This window comes from Mobula birostris, chromosome 4 (genome assembly GCF_030028105.1).
Source record: "Mobula birostris isolate sMobBir1 chromosome 4, sMobBir1.hap1, whole genome shotgun sequence".
NCBI classification, from domain to species: domain Eukaryota; kingdom Metazoa; phylum Chordata; class Chondrichthyes; order Myliobatiformes; family Myliobatidae; genus Mobula; species Mobula birostris.
Window position 1 is genome coordinate 129746858 of NC_092373.1, and position 24976 is coordinate 129771833.

Genomic DNA, 24976 nt, shown 5'->3' on the forward strand with positions numbered 1-24976 from the left:
AGTTAATGAGCCTGATTGCAGAGTTACAAGATGTGGGCAAACCCAATGTCTTGCGAAATGGCAAGGACAAGTCAAGAAAACCATAATGTTGAAATGCATAAGTTGTAACAATATTGGGGCAAATCTTCTGTTGAGACTCACAAACACTATGATGAAAAATAACTAAGACATATTACAAATTATATTCACATCTGCATCCAAGGCAAACATATTTAAATCTGCTAAAAGTTAAAACAAGGAAGTTATTTGAAATTTCCAATTAATATTTAAGAAAAGCAAAGTCTTTTACGGATTTTATTGTTTAAGGCATCAGCATATTAACAAGGAATAATGTATTATTAGAAGTGCTTAAGTATTTCAAATTATAAATGGATTTGAAAACAAATATTTAAACAAAGCTTATAGGTAATTAAATATAGAAAGATAGCCGCACATAACACATTCCAACAGGGGAAGAAGAAATATTCAGTTTTCGATATATAGTGGAGGAAAAATGCATTCCAGAGCTGTTCATTCACTTTGGTTAAGTAATCAAGAATGTTTTTTTATTAAAACTAATCTCTCTATTTGATCTGACCCAAGTCAAGATTATTGCAGGGAAATCCACTCATATGTGCACTGTTGACAATAATTCATAATAATAGGTTTAATAGCTACCTAAGAAAACAATATTTCTGATGAAATGCTTACAACTATGATCTTTGCAACTTACAGCAAAAAACTCAAAGTGAAAATTAATGAAGAAAGATGTTAAAACCGACAAGTTTAATAATCACTCTCTATGCTCTGTATGGTGAAAAATTTAGAATTGAAAGCAAAAATGGACACCATTAATGAACAAACCAGTTCAAAAACAGATTATTCATGATTATTTGGCTTTTTCATTGATGACTTGACTGATACCATATTAATTCAAATTGGAAAAAGTGCCACAATCAGGAAGTATATGAACTTCCTTTATATTTCTCTAGCCTTAACCCACAGTCTCAGCAGAAGGTAACCTTTCTTCCGTTGTTGATTGTTGGCTAAATGGTCTTTCTGCTGCAGCATCTGTTGGGAAAATCAATAGAGTTTAGAATAGCTTCATAGCATTTTAACATTAACAAAGATGAACATAATACAATCGGAGTACATTTTACCCTCAAAACTGGTGATTCAGGATCAAAGTGGATGTAAAACCTCAAATATCTTTAATGCATTTGGATTTAATGGAGCAGATGGTGTGTTCAGTGTCAGAACAATTATGCTTGTCAAATGAATATATAATAAAGTTTCATACTTCTAATTTTATCTGCCTTCCAAGTAGTCACATTACTGGTCGGTCATATTTCCATGTAGTTACAACCTGTGCAGACAGAAATAAATTTTTTGACAACTGTTCCACCATTACCTCAAGCTCATGACATTCCTTTCCATCTCTCACCCTCAGCATTCAAGAAATTTGTGTTTTGCTCCATTTGTAAGTGATATATTAAATTATAGATCCCTCGATATCAGGCCTTAGCCATGATACACTGGATCATTTGACATTATATTTCAGAAGGCTGCCTGAAATGCTGCTTCTGTGGTCTCTGGCTTCCTGCTCAATGTTCCTGTGGTCACTAACCTTCTTGTCGGCAATTTCCAGAGTCTCTGATCTTCTGAGCCACTGCTTGAACTTATGCTCTTTTATCCCAATTCTAAATCCTAAAGATACCCATTTCTACAGCACACTTTTGCAAATTACTGAAATTAAAAGTAAATAAATATTATTCCCGCCCTATCTGTAATTCAGCCCTAATTCATTTTTTAGTAAGAAGGACTTTATTAATCGGCTTAATCATTGGGTAAATGCATATAGCTGAACTACCTTTACTATATCATTCATGTATAAAATAGCAAATTTGGGTTCCTCTGGTTTTGAAGCATTACCAAATATGTCAATACAAGTATCTGCTCTCTGACTTGGAGGAAAGTTGAATGATAATTTCTGTGGTAATGTCTTATTACAAGTAACTTACGGGACCCATTTGAGGAATTGGAATCTGTCTTGGAAATAGATGCAAAAATGCTTCCATGATTATAGGCTATTTTAAGAGTTCCATCTTAATACAACTTAAATAAAATCACATTGACACTGATAGTCTGGATAAATCTTGTCCAAAGTAAGATTGTTTGGATAGAGTACTCCAATTTTTGAACTGTATATTCATTTTCAAGACCATAAATACAGTAGCAAATAAATGCAGAAGGAAAGTAAAACATTAATGTATAAAACATACCTTAGTGGTGACATGTTCTCTGTGTGTGCATACATGCAGTTTCACTGTTGGGATCATATTGTATACAAAATGCAATAATAATGGCAAAAACTGTTTTTAGGGTTACAGGATTTAAATTCATTGCTTATTTATCAAGATAAATGGATTTTGCCATCATTTTGATTGGTTCTGATACAGCTTCCAGACATGATCTCCAATTCTTTGCCTGAGTTGGGGGTGCAGAAATGGCTTCCCCACAGAGCAAAACTGTTGGGATCCCCACATACAACAGGAAATGTTTTGTCTAGAAATGTAGGTTCACACTCTTTTGGTGTGCTAAAGTGTTGTGTACAGAGTTAGTTCCCAAATATTTACCTCATACAAAAAAACCAGAAAATTAGCTAAAAATCCAGCTAAGAAATCATCAAGATGGCTTTCAACTTAAATTATGCATTAAAAATTCCCCTGGACAGTCCTGGTCGCCTCCAGATCACAATCACCATATTATTGTCACTTTGAAGCCTCAGAGTGAGTCAGAGCCTTTAGAGAACCTCTTTAAGAAGTAGAATCAGGTTAAATATCACTTGCTGGTATGTTGAGAAATTTGTTGTTTTGCGGCAGCAATACATAATAAAAAAAACTATAAATTACAATTAAAAAATATACAGTGGATTCCGGTTAATTGGGCAGTCACTTATTTGGAACAACTCTTAAAGAATAAAAACTAATTGAGAAAATAGCCAGTATTCCCTTTGTTTATTTGGGACATTATACTGCTCAATAGGGCAGGAGACCAAAAAGTTTCTAACTAGCGTTAGTCGCGCACACTCACACTTAGACACTACACTGTGCTTAGAGCAAACAGTTTACGTATGTTTGTATTCAAAAAGCTGTGATTTTTACACTGACAGTTGGTGAGAAATAAGTAGTAAAATGGTTTTGCTCACTGCAGTTTCAGACATTCAGGTGTGGACATGCCAGAAAGGATCAAGAGTGAAAATGAAACGATTTCACTACTTCAACAATTTAGGAATGACCAAGAATTTGAAGATCTTGAATGTTACAATGAAAATGAAGATTTGGAGGATGCAGTTGTTGAAAGCATTGTATGAAGGCAGTCCATTATGAGCACTAGTTGACTGCACTGATTTTGTTCATTTGCAGTCAATTAAGAGAACATGACAGCGTACACTGGATGAATTCCTCCATCAATAACTATTAGGAACTAATACACAGTTTTATGGTACTGTAGTAGTATTGGTGGTGTTCTAATTTGTTCTGTATTTCATTTAAATACATAATTTGTTCCTCAGTTAAACTACTCAGGTAGTTCCAGTACACCTACAATACTGGTATCTACCTGGCAATGTGGAAAATTGCCCAGGTATGTCCTGTACACAAGAAACAGGATGAACCCAGGCAATTATTGCCCTATCAGTCAACTCTCAATCATCAGCAAAGCAATGGAAGGGGTTATCAACATGCTGCACCTACTCGGCAACGACCTGCTTGTGGATGCCCATTTTGTTTTCATCAAGGCCACTCAGCTCCTGACCTCATCACCTCCTTGGTCTAAACATGGACCAGAGAGCTAAATAACAGATGAGGCGAGAGTGATAGCCCTCAACATCAAGGCAAGATTTGACCGAGTATGGCATCAAGGTTCCCCATCTAAAATAGAGTCAATGGGAATTAGAGGAAAACCCTCCACTGGTTGGAATCATACCTGACACAAGGAAGATGGTTGTGGGGTTGGAGGTCAGTCATCTCATCCTCAGGACATCACTGCAGGTGTTCCTTAGGGAAGTGTACAAGGACCAACCATCTTCAGCTGCTTCATCAATGACCTTCCATCCATCATAAGGTCAGAAGTGGGGATGTTTGCAGATGACTGCACAATGTTCTGCACCATCCGTGACTCCTCAGACAGTGAAGCAGTTCATACCCAAATGCAGCAGGACCTGGACAATATCCAGACTAGGGCTGACAAGCGGGAAGTAACATTTGAGTCATGCAAGTGCCAGGCAATGACTATCTCCAACAAGAGGCTCTAACTATTGTCCCTTGACATTCAGTGGCATTGCGATCACTGAATCCCCTACTATCAACATCCTGGGGGTTCTCATTGACAGGAAACTGAACTGGTCTAGCCATACCATGGCTATCACCATGGCTATCAGAGCATGTCAAAGGCTAGGAATCCTGCGACGTGTAACTCACCACCTGACTCCCCAAAGCCTGTCCACCGTCTACAGGTTCAGGTCAGGAGTGTACTGGAATACTCACCACTCGCCTGGATGAGTGCAGCTCCATCAACACTCAGGAAGCTTGACACCATCCAGTACAAGACAGCCCACTTGATTAGTACACCTTCCCCAATCACCTAATCCCCACACCATTGGCAAACAGTTCAGCAGTGTGTACTATCTATTATACACTGCAACAACATACAGAAGTTCCTAAGGCAGCACCTTCCAGACCCACGACCACTACCATCTAGAAGGACAAGAACAGCAGATACTTGGGAACACTACCACTCGGAAATCCCCCTCTAAGTCACTCACTATGCTGACTTGGAAACATATCGCCATTCCTTCATTGTCACTGGGTGAAGATCATGGAATTCCCTCCCTAACAGCACTGTGGGTGTACCTACACCTCAAGGACTGCAGCAGTTCAAGAAGGCAGCTCAACACCACCTTCTCAAGGGCAGCTAAGAATGGGCAATAAATGCTGGCTTAGCTGGCGATACCCATATCCCACAAATGGATAAAAAAAAGTTTGCTTTTTTAAAAAAATACCTTTTTAACTATTCCCATGGAACTTCGGCTAAATGGGCAGCTGCTTAATTGGTCCAAAATATACTGGTCCAGATGTGTCCCATTTAACCGGAATCCACTATATATATGTTAAAGAAGTAATGCAAAAAGATAGCAAAAAGATAGGAGAGATAGTGTACATGGGTTCATTATCCATGCAGAAATCTGACTGGGATGGGGGAGAGTGCATGTCTTCAGGCTCCTGCACCACTGATGCAGTTTCTGGACATGGCAGTCATACAGCATTAGCAGAAAAAGGACATTTGTCTCTAGTATGTCTGATCATCCTTACTTCTACAATTATCTGCATTGATTGTGCCTCGTGCTGTGAGGCATGTATTTATCAGAATAACATAGATCCCAGCATATAGCACCAGTGAAAATCATGTAAAAAGGCTGCAATAAGTATTGGGAAACTGAGCAATGCAGTTTCAAATGTGCTATGTAATAAAAAAAACTGAGGCTGTAGAGATAAGTTATCAATGGACCAACAGGCTAACATCTACTTATGTCTCCTCCCAATCTTTTATAGCATTTGTTTTTATTTACAAATTTATAAATATAGGTCATGTGTCACAACTTTAATAGTCTATTGGTAAATGTGGTAAAGGCTGCTGCATAGTGAATGATTTGGGTAAACATCTGATATGCAAAGATGTGTTGTGTTGGAAAAAAACAGGAATTCTGCAGATGCTGGAAATTCAAGCAACACACATCAAAGTTGCTGGTGAACGCAGCAGGCCAGGCAGCATCTGTAGGAAGAGGTGCAGTCGACGTTTCAGGCCGAGAAGGATCTACAGATGCTGCCTGGCCTGCTGCGTTCACCAGCAACTTTGATGTGTGTTGCTTGTGTTGGAAAAGGCCAGGCCAATTTCCTTATGCCCTCAAATTGATTATTAAAAAGATCGAATGTGTGCAAAATGTACTTTATATACATAGTGTACATAAAAAAGTCATGGAAAAGTGGGTTTAATTTTAAGGTGGTAATCTTCTATATTTTCTTAAGACCATAAGACCATCGGAGCAAGATTAGGTCATTTTGCCCATTGGGTTTGCTCCACCATTCCACAATGGCTGATTTATTATCCTTCTTAATTCCATTCCCTGCCTTCTCCCCATAACCTTTGATGTCCTTACTAATCAAGAGCCTATCAACTTCCACTTTAAATATACCCAGTGACTTGGCCTTCACAGCTGTCTGTGGCAATGAATTCTTCAGAATCACCATCCTCTGGCCAAAGAAATTCCTTTTCAACTCTGTTCTAAAGGAACATCCTTATGTTCTGAGGCTGTGCCCTCTGATTCTAGACTCCCCCACTATAGGAAACATCCTCTCCACATCCACCTTACCTCGGCTTTTCAATATTTGACAGACTTCTATGAGAATCCCCACCCTCTCCCATTCTTTTAAACGCCAGAAAGTACAGTTCTAGAGCTATCAAATGTTCCTGTTAACCATTTCATTTCCAGGATCAATGTTGTGAACCTCCTCTGGACCTTCTCCAATGCTAGCAAATCCTTTCTTAAAGATAGGCCCAAATCTGTTCACAATGCTCCAAGTGTGGTTTGATCAACGTTTTCTAAAGCCTCAGCATTACATCTTTGCTTTTATTTTCTAGTCCTCTCAAAATGAATGTTAATATTGCATTTGCCTTCCTTACCAATGACTCAACCTGCAAGTTATTGTATCATCCAAAAATTTGGTCACAATGCCATCAATTCGATCATTCAAAATATTGACATCTAACATGAAAAGAAGTAGTTTCAACACTGACCCCTGTGGAACACCACTAGTCACCAGCAGTGAATCAGAAAAGGCCCTCTTTATTCCCACACTTTGCCCCCTGCCCAGTCAGCCAATCTTATGCCCATGCTAGTATCTTTCCTGGAATACCAAGGGCTTTTATTTTGTTTAGCAACGTCATTTTCAGCACCTTGTCAAAGACCTTCTGGAAGTACAAATAAACAACATCCACTGACTCTCATTTGTCTATCCCACCTGTTATTTATGCAAAGAATTGCAACAGATCTGTCAGGCAAGATTTCCCCTGATGGAAACCATGCTGACTTTGGCCTATTTTATCATGTGCCTCCAAGTCCTGAAACCTCATCTTTAATAATGGACTCCAACATCTTCCTAACCAGTGAAGTCAGGCTAACCTATAGTTTCCTGTTTTCTTCCTCCCTCCCTTCTAAAAGAGTGGAGTGACATTTGCAATTTTCCAGTCCTCCACAACCATTCTAGAATTTAGTTATTCTTGAAAGATCAATACTAATGCCTCCACAATTTCTTCATGTACCTCTTTCAGGTGATTTATCTTCCTTCAGACCTTTTAGCTGCCCAAGCACCTTTTCCTTAGTAATAGAAACTACACTCACTTCTGCCCCATGACACTCTCGAATTTCTGGCATACTGGCGTTTTCCACAGTGAAGATTGTTGCAAAATACTTCCTGGGTTTGTCTGTTACATCTTTGTTCTCCATTACTTCCTCTCCAGTGTCATTTTCCAACTGTCCAAAATCTACCTTCACCACTCTTTTACTCTTATATATCTGAAAAATATGTTGTTACCCTTTTATATTATTGGTTACTTTCCCTTCATATTTCATCTTTTCTCTCATTTCTATTTTAGTGGGCTTCTGTTGGTTTTTAAAAGCTTTGCAATCCTTTAGCTTCTCACTAACCTTTGCATATAATATGCCCTCTATTTCACTTTTATGTTGTCTTTGTCTTCCTTTGTCAGCCACAGCTGCCTCATCCTCCCTTCAGAATACTTCTTCTTTGGGGTGAATTTACCCTGTGCCTTCTGAATTGCTCCTAGAAATGTCACACATTGCTGTTGTGCTGTCATCCCTGCTAATGTCTCGTTCCAATCAATTTTGGCAAGCTCCTATCTTGTGCCTCTATAGTTAGTACACTGATACATCTGATTTTATCTTCTCTCAAGCTGCAAGGTGAATTCTATCATACTATAATCACTGTCTTCTAAGAATTTCTTTACCTTAAGCTTCCTAATCAAAGCTAGTTTATTACACAACACCCAATTGCTTTTTCCCAAATGGGTCCACCACAAGCTGCTCTAAAAAGCCATTTTGTAGGCATTCTACAAATTCCCTCTCTTGGGATCCAACACAAACCTGATTCTTCCAATCTACCTGTTTATTAAAATACCCCATGACAATCATAACATTGCCATTTTTACATGCATTTACTATCTCCCATTGTAATTTGTTCTGACATCCTGGCTATTGTTCAGAAGTCTGTTTATAATACCAATCAGGAACTTTTTACACTTGCAGTTTCTTAACTCTACTTACATGGATCTTGTGATCCTATGTCACCTCTTCCTAAGATTATGATTTCATTTTTTTTTAAACACAGAACCATCCCACCCCTTCTACCTACCTGTCTGTCCTTTCGATACAATGTGTGTCCTTGGATGTCAAGCTTATAGCTAGGATGTTCTTTCAGCCATAACTCAATGATTCCCACAACGTCACACCTACAGTATCTATTTCTAACAATATCATTCTATCTTATTCTGTATACTGTGTGCATTCATATACCTTTAGTTCTATACTCATCACCCTTTTCAATTTACCTTCATGCTACCAGAAGTTAAATTCTTATCCCTTTCTAAACTTTGTCTTTTTATTAATTCTGCAGACTTTTGTAATCTCTCCTGCACTCTCCTTCCCTTTTACTTTATCTTCAATTTTCCAAATCATTGAATACCCCCCAGCCGTTAGCTTAAAGACACACTCAACCCATCCCACTGACTGCAATTTTGACTTATCAACTGCCTGTCCTTCCTCACAGTCTCACTCCATGCTGCATCTACTTGTCCATTTTGCCATCTACTCCAGTTTTCATTCCCCTGCAAATTTAGTTTAAACCCTCTCCAATAGCTCTAGCAAACCTGCCAGCAAGGATATTTGTTCCTCTCAAGTCCTCTCATAACCTGTACATCCTTTTTGTATAGGTTATACAGAATAGATTCCAAAGATCTAGAAATTATTGGATTAGGAGGCATACAAATTTTCCTCTAGATCACACAAGAACACGGTGCACCTTGCCCTGATTTCCCTCACTGTAATCTTAGTAGAGCATAGATGTTTACCAGGAGAAAGCCATTTAGGCCTTTGTGTCTCTGTTGGCTAAAATTACCTATTTGTAATCAAATTTGCTAGCCTATTAGCTCTCTGCATTCAAGTGTAGATTTCAGCCCCAACTCTATTTCACACTAGAGAATACATTCTTAACGACTATTCAGATGCCTACCAATGACCCTAAATCTATGTTCCATGGTTATTAATCCAACTTACTCAGAAACTATCTCTAAAATAAATCTTGCTTGTTCACCCCATTGATGTTTCTTATCATTTAATTGAAGATTTAATAAATCTCCCCTTTGTCTCCTTTGTTGTAAGCAATGAACCCTTGTCTATTTAATCTCGTAACTAACGTGTTCCAGACTTGGCAATGTCCTTTTAAATCTCCTCCATGCTGTCCCTTGGGTTGTCTACACTGGTCCACCTAATGCTTTCTTAGAATTCCACTCTGATCTCCCGATTATTATATTCTGTGCCTCAGCCAATTAAGAAAAATTTCTCTGATGATAACAGTTGAAGATAACAACTTATCTGGCCGAATTGCTTACATCAGTGAATATTCCAATATTCTTCCATTCCTGCACCTTGATATTTTGCTGTGTTTACAGTGTGCTTCTTCACATTACCATTCTATCAGTTTTGTACTGTTGGAAAACTTAATTTTGTCTAATCTTCAATAGATTCCTATTGAACAGTTGATAGAAGACATAAAATGCAAGGTACTCAACACTTTGGAACCCCAAAAATAAACAGCTCACAACTACTTTTGATTTTTTTTGTCATGAACCCAATTTTGGATGGAACTTACTTTTCCATGATCCCAAGGACTTTTACTTCCCTGATCAGTCAATCAAATTCATTGTTAAAATTTATGTAGGAAACATCAGTTATGCTATTTTCATGAATCCTTTCTCATTACCACAATCATGAGAATTGTGTGTTTCCTTTAATAAATTCTAACTATCATGGATTGAACTGTGCATCTTTCATAACAACTCCCTGATCCATTACAGAGCAGTTGCAGCCTCAGTACAGCGCATCATTCTCAGAGTGGATGGATCAAAATTAGGTAAGTGTGGAAATTTAGTGAAGATGATAAGGAGGACCTTACCTGCTTTGGTACTTTAAACATTAGGGTTAAATTACTAAGAAGCATAGACAGAGGCTACAGATCTCAAACCGAGTGTTGATTTGAATGCTCATTATCTTGAATATTTGATCAGAGGGAAAAGGATACGATGCTTCTAGTTGAACTCTGAAAGTAGGTTCGTAGTGTCATACAGCTAAACAGCATGGAAACAGGATCTTGGACCCAACTCATCTATGTTGACAGAGATCCCTACAGATTCTAATCCCGTTTTTCGCCATTTGGCCCACATTTCTCAATTCTTCAGTTACCCATATATCTGTCCAAATTTTTTTTTAAACACTGATTGTACCTGCTTCTATCACCATATATGGCAGCTTATTCCAGATTCCCATCATCCTCTGTGTGAAAATGTGCCTCTCAAATCTCCTTTGGATCTTTCCCCTCTCACCTTAAACCTAGGTCTTCTAGTGTTAGACTTTCCTACACGGGAAAAATCTGTGATTATCTAAGCTGTCGATGCTACTCATAATTTTATAAACTTCTATAAGTTCCCTCAGCCTCTTGCACTGCAGCAAGAACAATTCCAGATGACTGAATCTCAATGAACAACAAATGGCTTTATTTTCAGGTAACATCTCTGGTGAATCTTTTCAACACTCTAACTCTGTCATAGGTTAAAAAATGCAGGGGATATTTCCAACAGTGTAAAAATTCAAATGAGTTTCTAAACAGGAATTGTTTCTTGGCATCATGAAAGGGCACTTGAGACAAATCGCTTGCAATTCCTGTAAGGTTTGGAACTTCTGGACATTCTACTTATACTGAACAAACAAACGTGTAGGAAGTGCTTCCAGTTACTTGAACTCAAGGTTAGGTCTTCCAAGTCTGAGATGCACTGAAGGTACTACACATCACAAGGAAATTCAAAGAATTGTCATTCTTCAATACATGAATGTAAAGGAGAATAAAGTGATTGTTACTTCAGATCCAATGCAGTATAGAAAAACCCAAAAAGCATAAAGAATGTAACAATACCAGTGCGTCTGAGCTCAAATGCAGACAGAAACAGCAACAGTGTTGGTTAATTGATTTTCAACTTTACTTCAACAGTCAGAAGCGCTCAGTACAGCTGTCTTGCCACATTTACTTGTTCAGATTCCAACTAAAATACACAGGCAACTTAAGAGTTCACAGAGAAAGTAACAAAAAGGTTTCAGATAAGCTGTCTCACAAGATCCAAGGCTTCAGGAGAACATTGGGCAGTCAGTTCACAGCCAAGATCCCAAGAAAGTAATTCCAAAGAGAATGACAAACTCTGCAAGTTGTTTCTAACACGCAGAACAAGAATCAAGACTAAACAACTAGTGGACGCAACCACCAGCCTTTAACACCTCTCAATCAGTCTCGGGTATATCTCATTATCCAACTGAGATTCCTCCCAGTGATTAGGGGCGTGGATCTCCACCCAGACATGTGACATCATTGCTGTTGGAGGTGTCAGTGCCGCCTGCTGGGCACTTCAGGTGTTACAAAAGAACACAATAAAATACAATGAATATAAATATAAATATAAAAGCAATTCTATTAAACACAATCCACAAGTACTCTCTCTCTCTGATTAGCTTATATACATAGACTGATTGTATGTACATAAAGTAACACTAGATGCAGAGTGTCTGTGCAAAAGATGACTGACAGAAAATGATAATGTGACTAAGTAACTCTTGGTAAGAGGAACTTTTCTAGGTAGCAGCAGGGCATATGAAAACACAGTAGGACAGTTACTGTGCCAGTGTAGATATGAGGCATGGAGTATAAGTGTTAAGAGGCAGAACATGGGGGGGTGGGGAATGAAAGGTGCTGAGGGGCAGTGGAGAGGAATAGTGGATGTGTATATAGTGGTGGTGGGGTAGTTAATGGGTGGAGGTGTTCATCAGCCTGATGGCTTGGGGAAGTAACTGTTTGTGAGTCTAGTGGTTCTGGCATGGATGCTGCACAGTCTCTTCCCTGATGGGAATGGGACAAAGTCAATAAGCAGGATGGGCGGAATCCATCATGAATTTGCAGGCCTCTTTCCAGTACCTCTATATATGTCCTTAATGGCGGGTAGGCTGGTGCTTGCTGTAGAGCCCTTATCTCTGCCTCAGTGCAATTTCCATACCAGACAGTGATGCAGTATGTTAGGAAGCTCTCAACCGCGCATCTGTAGAAGGTCATGAGTATCGATGTGTCCTCATCCTCCTCAGAAAGTAGAGGTGTGGGTGAGCTTTCCTGACTGTGGAGGATGTGTTCTGAGATTCTGAGGGGTTGGGTGAGATCTGCACTTCCAGGAGTTTGAAACTGTTTGCTATGCTGCTGATGTGAAGAGAGGAGTGAGTGGTGTGGGTTCTCCTTTGTCATGTTGACATTGAGGAAGAGATTGTTTGCCTGGCACCAGGTCTCGAGCTCTTCCACCTCCTGTCTGAAGGCCGTCTCATCATTGTTGATGAGCCCCGCCATCACAATAAGTTGAAATTTTCCTGGATGCTATATTTTAGTAGGAATCTACCTAGCAGCCTCAGAGCTCAGAATAGCAAGTGGTGCCCTTTGGAATTAGCTACAACTGCTGGAATCTTTAGATAGTGTGTGACTGTCGCAAACTAGTGTTCATCATTAGTGACTGATGAAGTAATGACAATTCAATGGAGTGGATCTCAGAACCACAGATCAAAGGACTGCACCTGGACAGTAGATAAGGATAGAAATGCTGTAGTATTCAAAAATTGCTTTATCAGGGGTTCAACAGGCTTTTCTCTAAACAACGAGGGAAGCTTCACATGGTGTGTTGCCTGTCTAGTGTAATGGCGAAAATCAATACATAGTCGTGTTAGTGAGAGAAACAATCGAGAAAGTGGGTAGATTAATGTGTGAGAAAGACTCTACAGGGAGGGTTTTAGATTCTTGGGGTATGAGGACACTTTGGGCACAAATGATCTCTTCAAGATGGATGGTTTGTAACTTTACAGTAATGCAATCAACATCCTAATGGAAAGCCTCATTGGCGTTCTTGGGGAGGGTTTAAATTGCATTAGCAGAAAAGTGCACTAACAGCATTAAATACAAATAAAGTGGCACTGCATCTGATGGAAGAGGATTAAGAAAAAAGTAGAGGAATACATAATGCTGTGAATAAGTTGGCAGTCAGCACGTACAAATAAAATTAGGGATTATAACTTTAAAATAACTGAAACATGTGAGGAGGAAAAAAGGTAGTTACAATTTACTCCATATATGGGTAGTGAGAAGAGAATCAGTTCATCTTCAATGTCAAATGGATAATAATTTGAGAGAAAGCAATTTACAGGGCTATGGAGAATGGGACTGTTTAGATAGCTCTATTATGAATCAATATAGGTTCAATAGACCAAATGACTTCCTTCAGTGGTGCAACAATTTCATGAAATGTTTCTGCTTAAAGCTTTTATTAATGTTTTATTCTGATAGAACTCAGTTGTGTAACAGAAAGCTCCTAGTTTTCTCAATGTGTTCTATCTTCTCTTGATGTGGAGAAAGTTCAAAATGGCCCCCAATGTCTTATGCCATCAAGATGCCACTAGTTTGCCAACCAGGCAATCCAGTCAATTATTGGGTGCCACTCTTGTATGTATTAAAGAAAACGTTTCTATTAAGATTGGCAGAATTTCTACAGCCTTAACCTGGTTGGGCTTGTTGATGGCTGCTAGGACCAAAGCATCAGCCTGCTTCTTTTATAAAATTTCATTCCAACAAAATTCAAGGCCTCTGTTACTAATAGGCAGGAACACTTTATATTCGATGCTTTTTTGCAGACAAACACAAATGCTATTGATAGGTCTGTATTATATAATTCTCTATTAATATTTCTCTAGTAATAATCACATGCACATATACATAATGTAAATAATATTTTAACTAAAACATTGGAATTAAATATTACAAATGAGATTTATAAAGTAAAGATTATTCCAAATTCCACTCAACTTCTCCCTTTCGTGCCTAAGGCAGCATTTATTTGGTTCCTACTGTATCCTGCCTCAGGCACTGCATGGTGAAATCCAATCTCACATTTCCCACAGGGAGAAAGTGGCTAATAAGTGGGTTAAGCTGTACTCTCATTCATCAATGTACTTGTGAACTGCAGCTCAACAGAAACTTGCTAAAAGCCGGAAAATAAAGCACACTTATTCATTCTTATATAAAGGAATGCATCCAACTTATCATCGTAGCAAAACATTGCAAAATAACATAAAAATCCAAATATGACTGGTTTCTTTGTAAGATATGTCAGAATTAATACACATTAAAATAACCACTCTTCCTTGATGAAAATTTAATGACAGTTAAATCAATCCCAAAGCTGCAAATAATCTGTGATGTATCAGAATTTGCTGCCAACACGTAGCTGGTGTAAAGTTTTCATATAATTTTCAAAGAGTTGGTCTTCAGGTCCAAATGCTTTTCATTTACTTCACGCTTATGGTATAGAACATCTCAATAATTTTTTTCTCAAAACTAGAGCTACTTAAAATATTATAAAGAAGCAAATAGAAAAGAAGCATATTCTCATTATGCCGTTCAATTATGACATCGTGTACATAACAGGGGAGAACGCTGATGTATCTGCATTAGGTAGCATAGTTGTATTAAATAGGGAAACTAAATACACAAAAACATTTCCAATTGACATAATTTAATTCCACCTTCACCAAGAAAGAACAAAAATGAATTTCACAAGCTAATAGGTTGTAAGAATTTAATTTTTTTTGGCATTAACATAAAGACACACATAAATGACTAGTTGACAGCTATTTGTCTTAGCTACAAAGGAAAGCAGTTTCACCAGGCTTTAATGGCCTATTTTTCTATGTACTTTCTTATCAATGGTAAATCAGACCGACAGAATTAGATGTGGGAAAATCCAAAATTATAATGTAAATATCCTACATCGTCATGAAAACACCATATTTTATAGTGTAATGGATCACTAACTGATAATACTTCAAAACTTAAGTCAACAGAATAATTTGAAGCATCAAATGTACTACATTATTCTTAGGTCTCTCAGTAGAATCTTTCATTTTGATGATAGGTAACTCAGCGAATCATGCATACACAATTGATGGTCATTGGTGTTGAAAAGTGGAAAGACTAGAAATACATCCCAATCCAGTAATCAATAATTTCTAATTTCTACCAATGTTTGACCAGCAATACAAGCAGAAATATAACTAGATCCATTGTTAATACGTATTGTTCGTATTAAAACATGTGAGGAACCCTGGAAGATTTATATACTTTATAATGGAGCCTTTTCTGTGGCTGTCAGTGACTAGTGGTGCTCTGCAGGGGTTGGTGTTGGGACCACCTCTTTTAATGCTATATATCAATGATCTGGATGATGGAATTGATGGCTTTGTGGACAAGTTTGCAGATGATACAAAGGTAGCTGGAGGGGCAGGTGGTGTAGTTTTGAGGAAGCAGGGTGTCTGCAGAGGATTTAGACAGGTTAGGAGAATGGGAAAAGAAGTGGCAGATGGAATATAGTGCAGATGAGTTGTATGGTCATGCACTTTGGTAGAAGGAATAAAGGTGCAGACTATTTTCTTCAGAAATCAGAGGTGCAAAGGCACTTGGAATTCCCAAAAGGTTAATGTGAAGGCTGAGTCAGTGGTAAAGAAGGGAAATGCAATGCTAGTATTCAGTTCAAGAGGACTAGAATATAAAAGTAAGGATGTAATGCTGAGGCTTTACAAGGCATTGGTTAGAGCACACTCAGCATGTTGTGAGCATTTTTGGGCCCTTTGTCAAAGAAAAGATGTGCTGGCATTGGATAGGGACCAGAGGAAGTTTATGAGAATGATCCTGGGAGTAAAGAGTTAATCCATGAGGAGTGTTTAGTGGCTCTATGCCTGGACTCACCGGAGTTTAGAAGAATGCCGGGGGGATTTCATTGAAACCTATCAGATATTGAAAGACCTAGACTGAGTGGATGTACAGAGGATGTTCCATAAAGTGGGGGAGTGTAGAAATAGAGGGCACAAAATACAATGATGTCCCTAATTAAAGTGGAGCTTGATAGGTTCTTGATTAGAAAGGGCACCAATGGCTACGGGGAGAAGGCAGGAGAATGGGTTTGAGAGGAATAATAAATTAGCCTTGATGGAATGGTGGAGCAGACTCAATGGGTCAGATGTCCTAATTCTGGTTCTACTGTATGTCTTATGAAATATGGTATATAAAATCCATTAATATTTGAGTATTTCCTAATTTTTGTTGTCTATTTTGAAAATTATAACATTTCCAGGTCATTTTCAACGTCACCGTCTTTGAGATATTATTATGGAGTGGATTGCCTACCTGTTGTAGTGACCAACAGAAACATTTAGATTTACATAGTACCTTTAATATAGCAACATGTTCCAACACATTTCACAGGAACGTTACCAAACAGATCTGTTATTATACCAGATAAAGAGAAATTATGATAGATAACCAGAGGGTTGTCCAAAAACATAGGTAGGTTTACAGAACACTTTGAAGGAAGAAAGGCAGATTGTGAAGTAGAAATTTGAGGAACTTAACAGCTGATTATATTCAGCAATGGTCAAGAGATCGGAATTGCAGTTGGACAAATATCTTGGAAACTTGCAGTAGTGGATAAAATTACAGATACAGAGAGATGCAAGGTGATAGAAAAATCTGAAAACAATTGCAAACATTTTTATAGGTATATTTCGTTTTCACTGAAATTGAGTGGATTTCATAAAGTATTAACTCTTACAGATATCAGAAATTCAAAGTAGAACATCTCCCTGTTTGCTGTGCAGACTTTAAATTTTAGAAGTGCAAGTAATTTTGTTAAATTTCAGCATTTGAAATGAATGTAAATAATAAAGGCAGAGCCTGACTCATTTGAAACTGACAGCAAAACATCACGCTGATTCAGACTGAGCATCAGTATAAAGTTTGCCTACACAATCAATACCAGCTATATCATAACATATCCACAAAACTGATACCATAAAATTCATTATACTTTTTTTTATTATCAGGACACAGGCACAATATAACACTAGACAATCAGTACCACTTCCTTGTGGCAGATTTAATATAATTATTTATTTATTCACATATAAACTTTAACTGCTAATTTACATGTCCAGTTTTCTATCAATGGCACCTTAATAACAAAAGGCTATTGGTCCGAAATATTCTTTTGAAGTAAATTATTAGCTTCATGGGTCATTGTGAGAAACTGGATGTCCTGTAAATCACAACTCTGATATTGTTGACTATCTGTCTGACACAACACATACTGCAAGCATTTTCTGTTTCATAACAACATTGTCTTTTCTTTTACAGCATGATGTCTGTACCAGCTTTCTTGCTGTGCCCTCTCATGGGCTTGTTTCCTGCAGGTTTTACAGAAAACACTGATGTCAAAAGCTGTGCTTCCTTCCTGTCAATGGTGGTTTTTGCCTGCCTTCTAAGCTGCCTTCCTATTTGTTCTTACGTGCCAAAAGCAAAACTTCCATTGTTAACAGTGATAATAGTTTATAACCTCAAAACTGACTACCCTTGCTAACACCACTGGTTATATAGCTTTTTTTCTAAACTGAGGTACAATGCCTGTCTTAAACTGATCTGAGATGTGACAATACATCTGTGCATTATTAACTTGTTTTTGAAGAACATATATTGGGTACATAATTTATTTTGAGTGAATTTAGGTCGCCTCCTAATCCTCTTAAATATTTATTAGTCACATTAGTTTTAAATAGTTTTCATGGATCTTTGTAATTCAGATGCACCAAGTTCAAATATTGCTAACAGTAGTACCCTTGACTCCTGCTATGGACTATTATACAAAGATAAAAACAGAGCTGGCTCAGAAAGGAAATATATTAAGGCTATTTTCTGATATGCTCAGTAAAGGTTGACCAAATGGATACTAAGTGCTTTGAAGTTAGATTTATAATGAAAGAGTTACAGTACAAGTAGTAACTCCAGTGTTGGAGTGTACAGAGTTTATATATAGGACAAATATTCTGGCAAGTATTAATGGTTTATTTTAAATTATGTTAACACAATCACATTAGATTGTTCAGCTACCAATGTTGTTCAAACTACTGTATTATGCATGAGAGCTTGAGGTGCACCTTTTCACTGTTCAAGATAGCTTACAAAATGACTTGTGTTTTTCCTTGCAGAAAAAGTCTTCAACAAATGGAAGAGCCACAGAACTGACAGCGGCATAACACAACTCAAAAGCATGTATCAATTATAAGAATGAAGGCACGGGGGTGGAGTGCAGTGGTTGCTGGCAGATAGGGAAACAGGAAAGCATGATGGAGCTTTTGTGTTGTCCAACTATGTACAAAATACAACTTAAACAATTTTTTTTATCAGGATATAGGAGCATTAAAGTGTGATGTGAAGAACGTCAACAGATGCTACACTAGCACTGCGACAGAGAATTTGGATCTCAGTTAATTTTGTTTTTGGTGAAAAATGTCTGCAAAGACATGGTAAGAACAATGCAGTGTTGCCCAATGATGCATGAAACTGCATGACACCATGTGATTTTTCATGAATCCCTGGTACCAAAAAGAGATGCTAGTCTAAACTTCGGTAGAACCTAAATCAGTTTGACATGCATCTGGACATATTGTGGACTTCTACCTCTCCTGTGTGAAACTGGTGTGATGGCCAATATATTTTTAACCAAACAGCTGTGAAAAGGTCAGAAAAGTCAATAATTTTATATACTTTCCTAAGCACAGGGTCAGGGAAATATTGAGATTGCTTCAGCTAGAGTGTGTAAGTACTCTGTGGATGGTGAACAAATAAATTTATCTCCCAAGATTCCAACATTGTTCCAAATAATGCTCACCTGTCACTTTTTGAAAGAATGTGAAATGACGATGAATATTTTATGATATATGGGAAGAAGTCAAAGAGCAACGTTCAGTAGTACAGGTAAAATTAAAGAAGCAGCATTAGTGAGAGAGATATCATGGATAAGAGAAAGATGGAGATGATGGTGGCTAATGAAGGAAGTGTCTGTTGCCATATAAATGACAGTCTGGAAACTGAATTCTCCAGAATTGCTTTTGGATTCTAAATCATGAACTCAGCTTTCTTATGGAGAGCATAGTGCATGCAGATAGGTAAATGAGTAACTTCTTGCAAAAAGCCATGAACCTTGGCCCTGGTCTTGCGGCAGAGACCATGACTGAGGCTCAGATTTTCAAACCGGAAGAATAAAGCTCTTCAATTTTGAGTACCTTGTTACAAAAATTGTGCATTAATACATACATAAGGGATATGTAGAATCTGAAATATTTTTAAAAATTCTTTGCAAAACTAAAAGAAAAAATCCTGTTGTAATGTTAAAGTCAGTGCAGTTTTTAGCATGGAATGAAGGGATTGACATTCCACATAGTTATATCAGCATTTTAGAATCAGAGAGGTTGCTCAAATACAATTATGGTTTAATATGCTTTTAACAACTTTGTTCGATACATCTCACCATTTTCAATGGAATTTTTCAGAGAGAACAGTGATCCAAATATTCCATTGACTTTGTTTGAATTATATTTGCAAAGATTGCCAAGTGTAGGCACTTAAATAGCAAAAGGGGACCATCTATGGCTAATTGTGGATAGTTACAGTAGATATCAGATATTGCTGTTTGTTTTACTGGTTGATGAAGGCATCATTACAATTGCAAAACCTAGGCCAATGTTTTGAAAAAAGACTTTCCAGACTTGGATTCTGATGATAAATAGCAATATACTTTAGTGATATAGAAAGAAAGCATAAAACAACATGAAATTTTTTAAAAAATAACTGCAGGTATGGAAAATCTAAAATGAAACAGAAAATGCTGGAAAAAGTTTAATGAGTTATGCAGCAACTGTAGAAAGAAAAAAAAACAAATTAAATCAAAGAAACAAATCAAAAATCAAAGGGAGCTTAATGTAAAGGAACCTTTAAGAGACAAGGATCATAGTATGATAAAATTCACCCTGCATTTTGAAAGGGAGAAGATAAAGTTGGATGTATGAGTATTCCAGTTGAGCAAAGGGAATTGTAGAGATATGAGAGAGGAGCTGGCTAGTTAATTGGAAGGGAACACTAGCAGGGATGACAGCAGAACAGCAATGGCTGGAGTTTCTGGAGGCAATTCAGAAAGTGCAGGATAAATACATCCCAAAGATGAAGAAATATTCTAAAGAGAAGATGAGACAACAGTTGCTGATAAGGCAGTATCAAGGAAAAAAGAGGGCAGATAATATAGCAGAAATTAGTGGGAAGCTAGAGGATTTGAAAGCTTTGAAAACCAAACAAAAGGCAACTAAAAAGCCATAAAGAGAGAAAAGATGAAATATGAAGGAATGCTAGCCATAATATTAAAGAGGATACCATAAGTTTTTTCAGATATATAAAGAGTAAAATAGAGGTGAGAGCGGATATTGGTCCACTGGAAAATGACGCTTGAGAGGTATCAACGGGGGACAAATAAATGGTGCACGGAATTGTTAAGTATTTTGCATCAGTCTTCACTATGGTAGACACTAACAGTGCACCAGAAATTCAAGAGTATTAGGGGGCAAATGTGAGTGTAGTTGCTATTACTAAGGAGAAGGTACTTGGGTAGCTGAAAGGTCTGAAGGTAGATAAGTCACCTGAACCAGATGGACAACACCTCTAGGTTTTGAAGGATATAGCTAAAAAGATTGTGGAGACATTAGTAACGATCTTTCAAGAATCACTAGATTCTGGAATGGTTCTGGAGGACTGGAAAATTGCAAATATCATTCCATACTTTGAGAAGGGAGTGAGGCAGAAGAAAGGAAATTATAGGCCAGTTAGCCTGACTTCAGTGTTGGGAAGATGTTGGAGTCCATTATTAAGTTTGAGGTTTCATGGTACTTGGGGATACATGATAAAGTAAGCCAAAGTCAGCATGGTTTCCTTAAGGGGAAATCTTGCCTGACAAATTTGTTGGAATTCTTTAAGGAAATAATAAGCAGGATTGACAAAGGAGAGTCAATGAATGTTGTTTACTTGGCCTTTGACAAGATGCCGCACATGAGGCTGCTTAACAAGATAAGAGCCCGTGGTATTACAGGAAAGATACTAGCATGGATAGAAGATTGGCTTACTGGCAAGAGGCAAAGAGGCAAAGAGTGATAATAAAGGGAGTTTTACCTGGTTGGCTATGGGTTACTTGTGATGTTCCACAGGGGTTGGTGCTGGGAGCTCTTCTTTTCATGTTATATGTTGATGGCTTTGTAGCCAAGTTTGCGGATGATACAAAGATAGGTGGAGGGACAGATAGTGTTGACAAAGCAGGGAGTTGGGAGAATGGGCTATGAAGTGGCAGTTAGAATATAGTGTAAGGAAATATATTACTATGCACTTTGGTAGAAAGAATAAAACATAGACTATTTTCTAAACAGACAGAAATTCAAAAATCAGATGTGCAAAGGGACTTGGGAGTCATTGTGCAGGATTCCCTAAAGATTAACTTGCAGGTTGGGTTGGTGCTAACAAAGGCAAATGAATGTTTAAATTAATTTTGAGAGGACTATAATATAAAAGGAAGGATGTAATGCTTCCTTTTATATTATAATGATTTATAAGACATTGATCATACTGCATTTGGAGTATTGTGAGTAGTTTTGTGTACCATTTTTAAGTAAGGATGTGCTGGCATTGGAGAGGCTCCAGAGGAGATTCATAACATTGATTCTGGGAATGAAAGGGTTAACATGAGGAGGGTGGTGAATCTGTGGAAGCCGTCATTGAGTATATTTAAGATGGAGGTTGACAGGTTCTTGATTAGTCAGAGCATCAAAGGTTATGAGGAGAAGGCAGGAGAATAGCGATGAGAGGGATAATAAATCAGCCATGATGGAATAGCAGAGCAAACTTGATGGGCTGAATGCCCTAATTCTGCTCCTATGTCTTTTGGTCTAATATTTTGTTAGGATAGGTAAAGAGAGGAGACAAGTTGATTCTAGGCACTCAAATGATGGGGAAATATGAATAGGACAAAAGGAATATCTATGATTGGGTAGGGCTTGCGTAACTATGGAAGTAAGTTGTAGAGGTCATCTGGTTGATGGGTTGGGTTGGGGGGAATTTAGAGAATGACAATACAAAAAAAGGAGTAGTGGAATTCTCTGAAGAAATAACAAGTAGGATAGACAAAGGAGAATCAGTTGATGTTATGTACTTGGATTTTCAGAAGGCCTTTAATGAGCTATGGTAATACAGAAAAGATACTAGCATGGTTAAAGCAGTGAATGATTGGAAGGGGGCAAAGAGTGGGAATAAAGGGAGCCTTTTCTGGTTGGCTGCCAGTGACTAGTGGTGTTCCACAAGGGTCTGTGTTGGGACCGATTCTTTTTATGTTATATGGTTTTGTTGCAAAGTTCGCAGACAACATGAAAATAAGTGGAGAGGCGGATAGTTTTCAGGAAGTAGTGAGGCTATAGAAGGATTTAGACAGATTAGGAGAATGATAAAGAAATGGTAGATGGAATATAGTTTAAGGAAGTGTATAGTCATGCAGTTTTGTAGAAGAAATGAAAAAGTTGACTATATTCTAAATCGAGAGAAACTACAAAAAAACTGAGGTGCAATGAGACTTGAAGTCCTTGTGCAGGTTTCCTAAAGGTTAATTTGCAGGTTGACTCTGTGGTAAGGAAGATAAATGCAATGTTAGCATTAATTTCAAGAGGACTAGAATATAAAAGCAAGGATGTAGTGTTGAAACTTTATAAAGTGCTGGCAAGGCCTCACTTGGAGTATTGTAAGCAGGCTCAGGCCTCTTATCTTAGAAAGGATATGCTGAAACTGGAGAGGGTTCAAAGGAGGCTCGAGAAAATGATTCCAGAATTAAATGGATTGGCATATGAAGAGTGTTTGAGGGCTCTGGGTCTGTATTCACTGGAATTCAGAAGAATGAGGGGTGACCTCATTGAAACCTATCAAAGGGTGAAAGGCCATGTACAGAGGATGTTCCTATGATGGGAGAGTCCAAGACCAGAGGACACAGCCTCAGAATAGAGAGATGTCCTTTTAGAATGGAGATGAGGAGGAATTTCTTTAGCCAGAGAGTGGTGAATCTGTGGAATTCATTGCCACAGGGAGCCGTGGGGGCCAGGCCTTTATGTATATTTAAGGCAGAGGTTGATATATTCCTGATTGGTCAGTGCATGAGGGGATATGGTGAGAAGGCAGGAGATTGAGGTTGGGAGGAAAATTGGATCAGTCTGTTCTCCTCTCCTCATCAATTTCTCCCCTTGTTAGTGACACGAGGTCATACTTGGACCTATACAGCATGGAAACAGACCCTGCTAACTGTCAAGTGCCTATTTATATTAATTCTATACAAATCCTATTTTATTTCAAGTGACATGTAAACAACACTTCTCACTGTATATTGGTACATTAAATAACAATAAAATAAGTGGCATCACAAAGAAGACACAACAGCACCTCTACTTTCTGAGAAGTTTGCATAGACTCAGCATGTCACCAAAAACTTTGACAAACTTCTATAGATGTACAGCGGAGAGTAACCTAATTGGTTGCAACATGGCCTGCTATGGAAACACCAGTGCCCAGGAATGGAAAAGTCTTGAGAAAATGATTGATATAGCCCAGTCCATCATTGGCAAAAGCCCTCCCCACCACTGAGCACACCTACAAGGAGGTCAAGAAAGTAGCATCCACCATCAAGGCCCCCACCATCTAGGTAGTTCTCTCTTCTTGATTTTACCATTAGGCAGGAGGGACAGAAGCCTTAGGTCCATACTACCAAACTCAGGAGCAGTTATTATCCTACAAACATCAGGCATTGGAACCTGTGTGGATAACTTCACTTTCCTCAACATTAAACTGATTCTGCAACCTATAGACTCACTTTCAACGGCTCTTTACAACTCATGTTCTCAGTTTTATTTGTTATTTGCAGTATTTGTCTTATTTTAAACATTGGTTGTTTGTCAGTCTTTGTTTATGTATGGTTTTCCATAAATTCTGTTGTATTACTTTATTTTCATGTAAATACTGCAAGAAAATGAGTCTCAAGGTAGTATATGGAAACATACAGTGTACATACTTTGATAATAAATACATTTAGAATGTTGAACATTGATTTTCTATGTGGGCTTAAAGTCAATACATCCTATTTTCTGCCAACTGGATGAAATGTTCAACAAAATGTCACTGCAGTATACTCCCGCCATTCCATTGTTATTAATTAGAACTGGGAATAAACAAATATACCATGAACCATCCTTTAAATAATTGTCAGTACTCCAAGCTTAACAGCTTCCATTCACTGTACATTATTCTGTCACTGTGGACACATCACCCTAGCATATCACAAGACATTTATTAACATAATTTTCTCTCTCTTACATAAAAGGATGGTTCATAACCAGCAACAGCAATAGCCAACCATCTTGGGACAAGTGTTAATGGCTTACCAAATCATCAGCTAGACTTGCCAAACAAGAGTTTGCTGGCCATTATGGGTTTGATGTTATGGAGTCTATGGCTGGTGATGATTCAAAGACAATATGAAGTCTCCAGTATGGTTACACCTGAGACAACTCCTTGTTCCTTGTCCTGCACCACAGCTGCTAGCATAAACACACAGTACTATCATAAGT

At 37.9% G+C, this 24976-nt stretch overlaps 1 protein-coding gene across 2 annotated transcripts in view; it reads right to left on the reverse strand.

Annotated features, from left to right (window-relative positions):
* Window positions 1-315: 315 nt before the first annotated feature.
* Window positions 316-24976, reverse strand: part of ttc29 (tetratricopeptide repeat domain 29) — a 368432-nt gene continuing 343771 nt past the window's right edge. For both annotated transcript variants that reach the window (XM_072254722.1, XM_072254720.1), the window contains exon 11: window positions 316-1050. In XM_072254722.1, the coding sequence (XP_072110823.1) occupies window positions 974-1050 (77 nt within the window). In that variant the 3' untranslated portion in view covers window positions 316-973. The remainder of the gene's footprint in view (window positions 1051-24976) is intronic.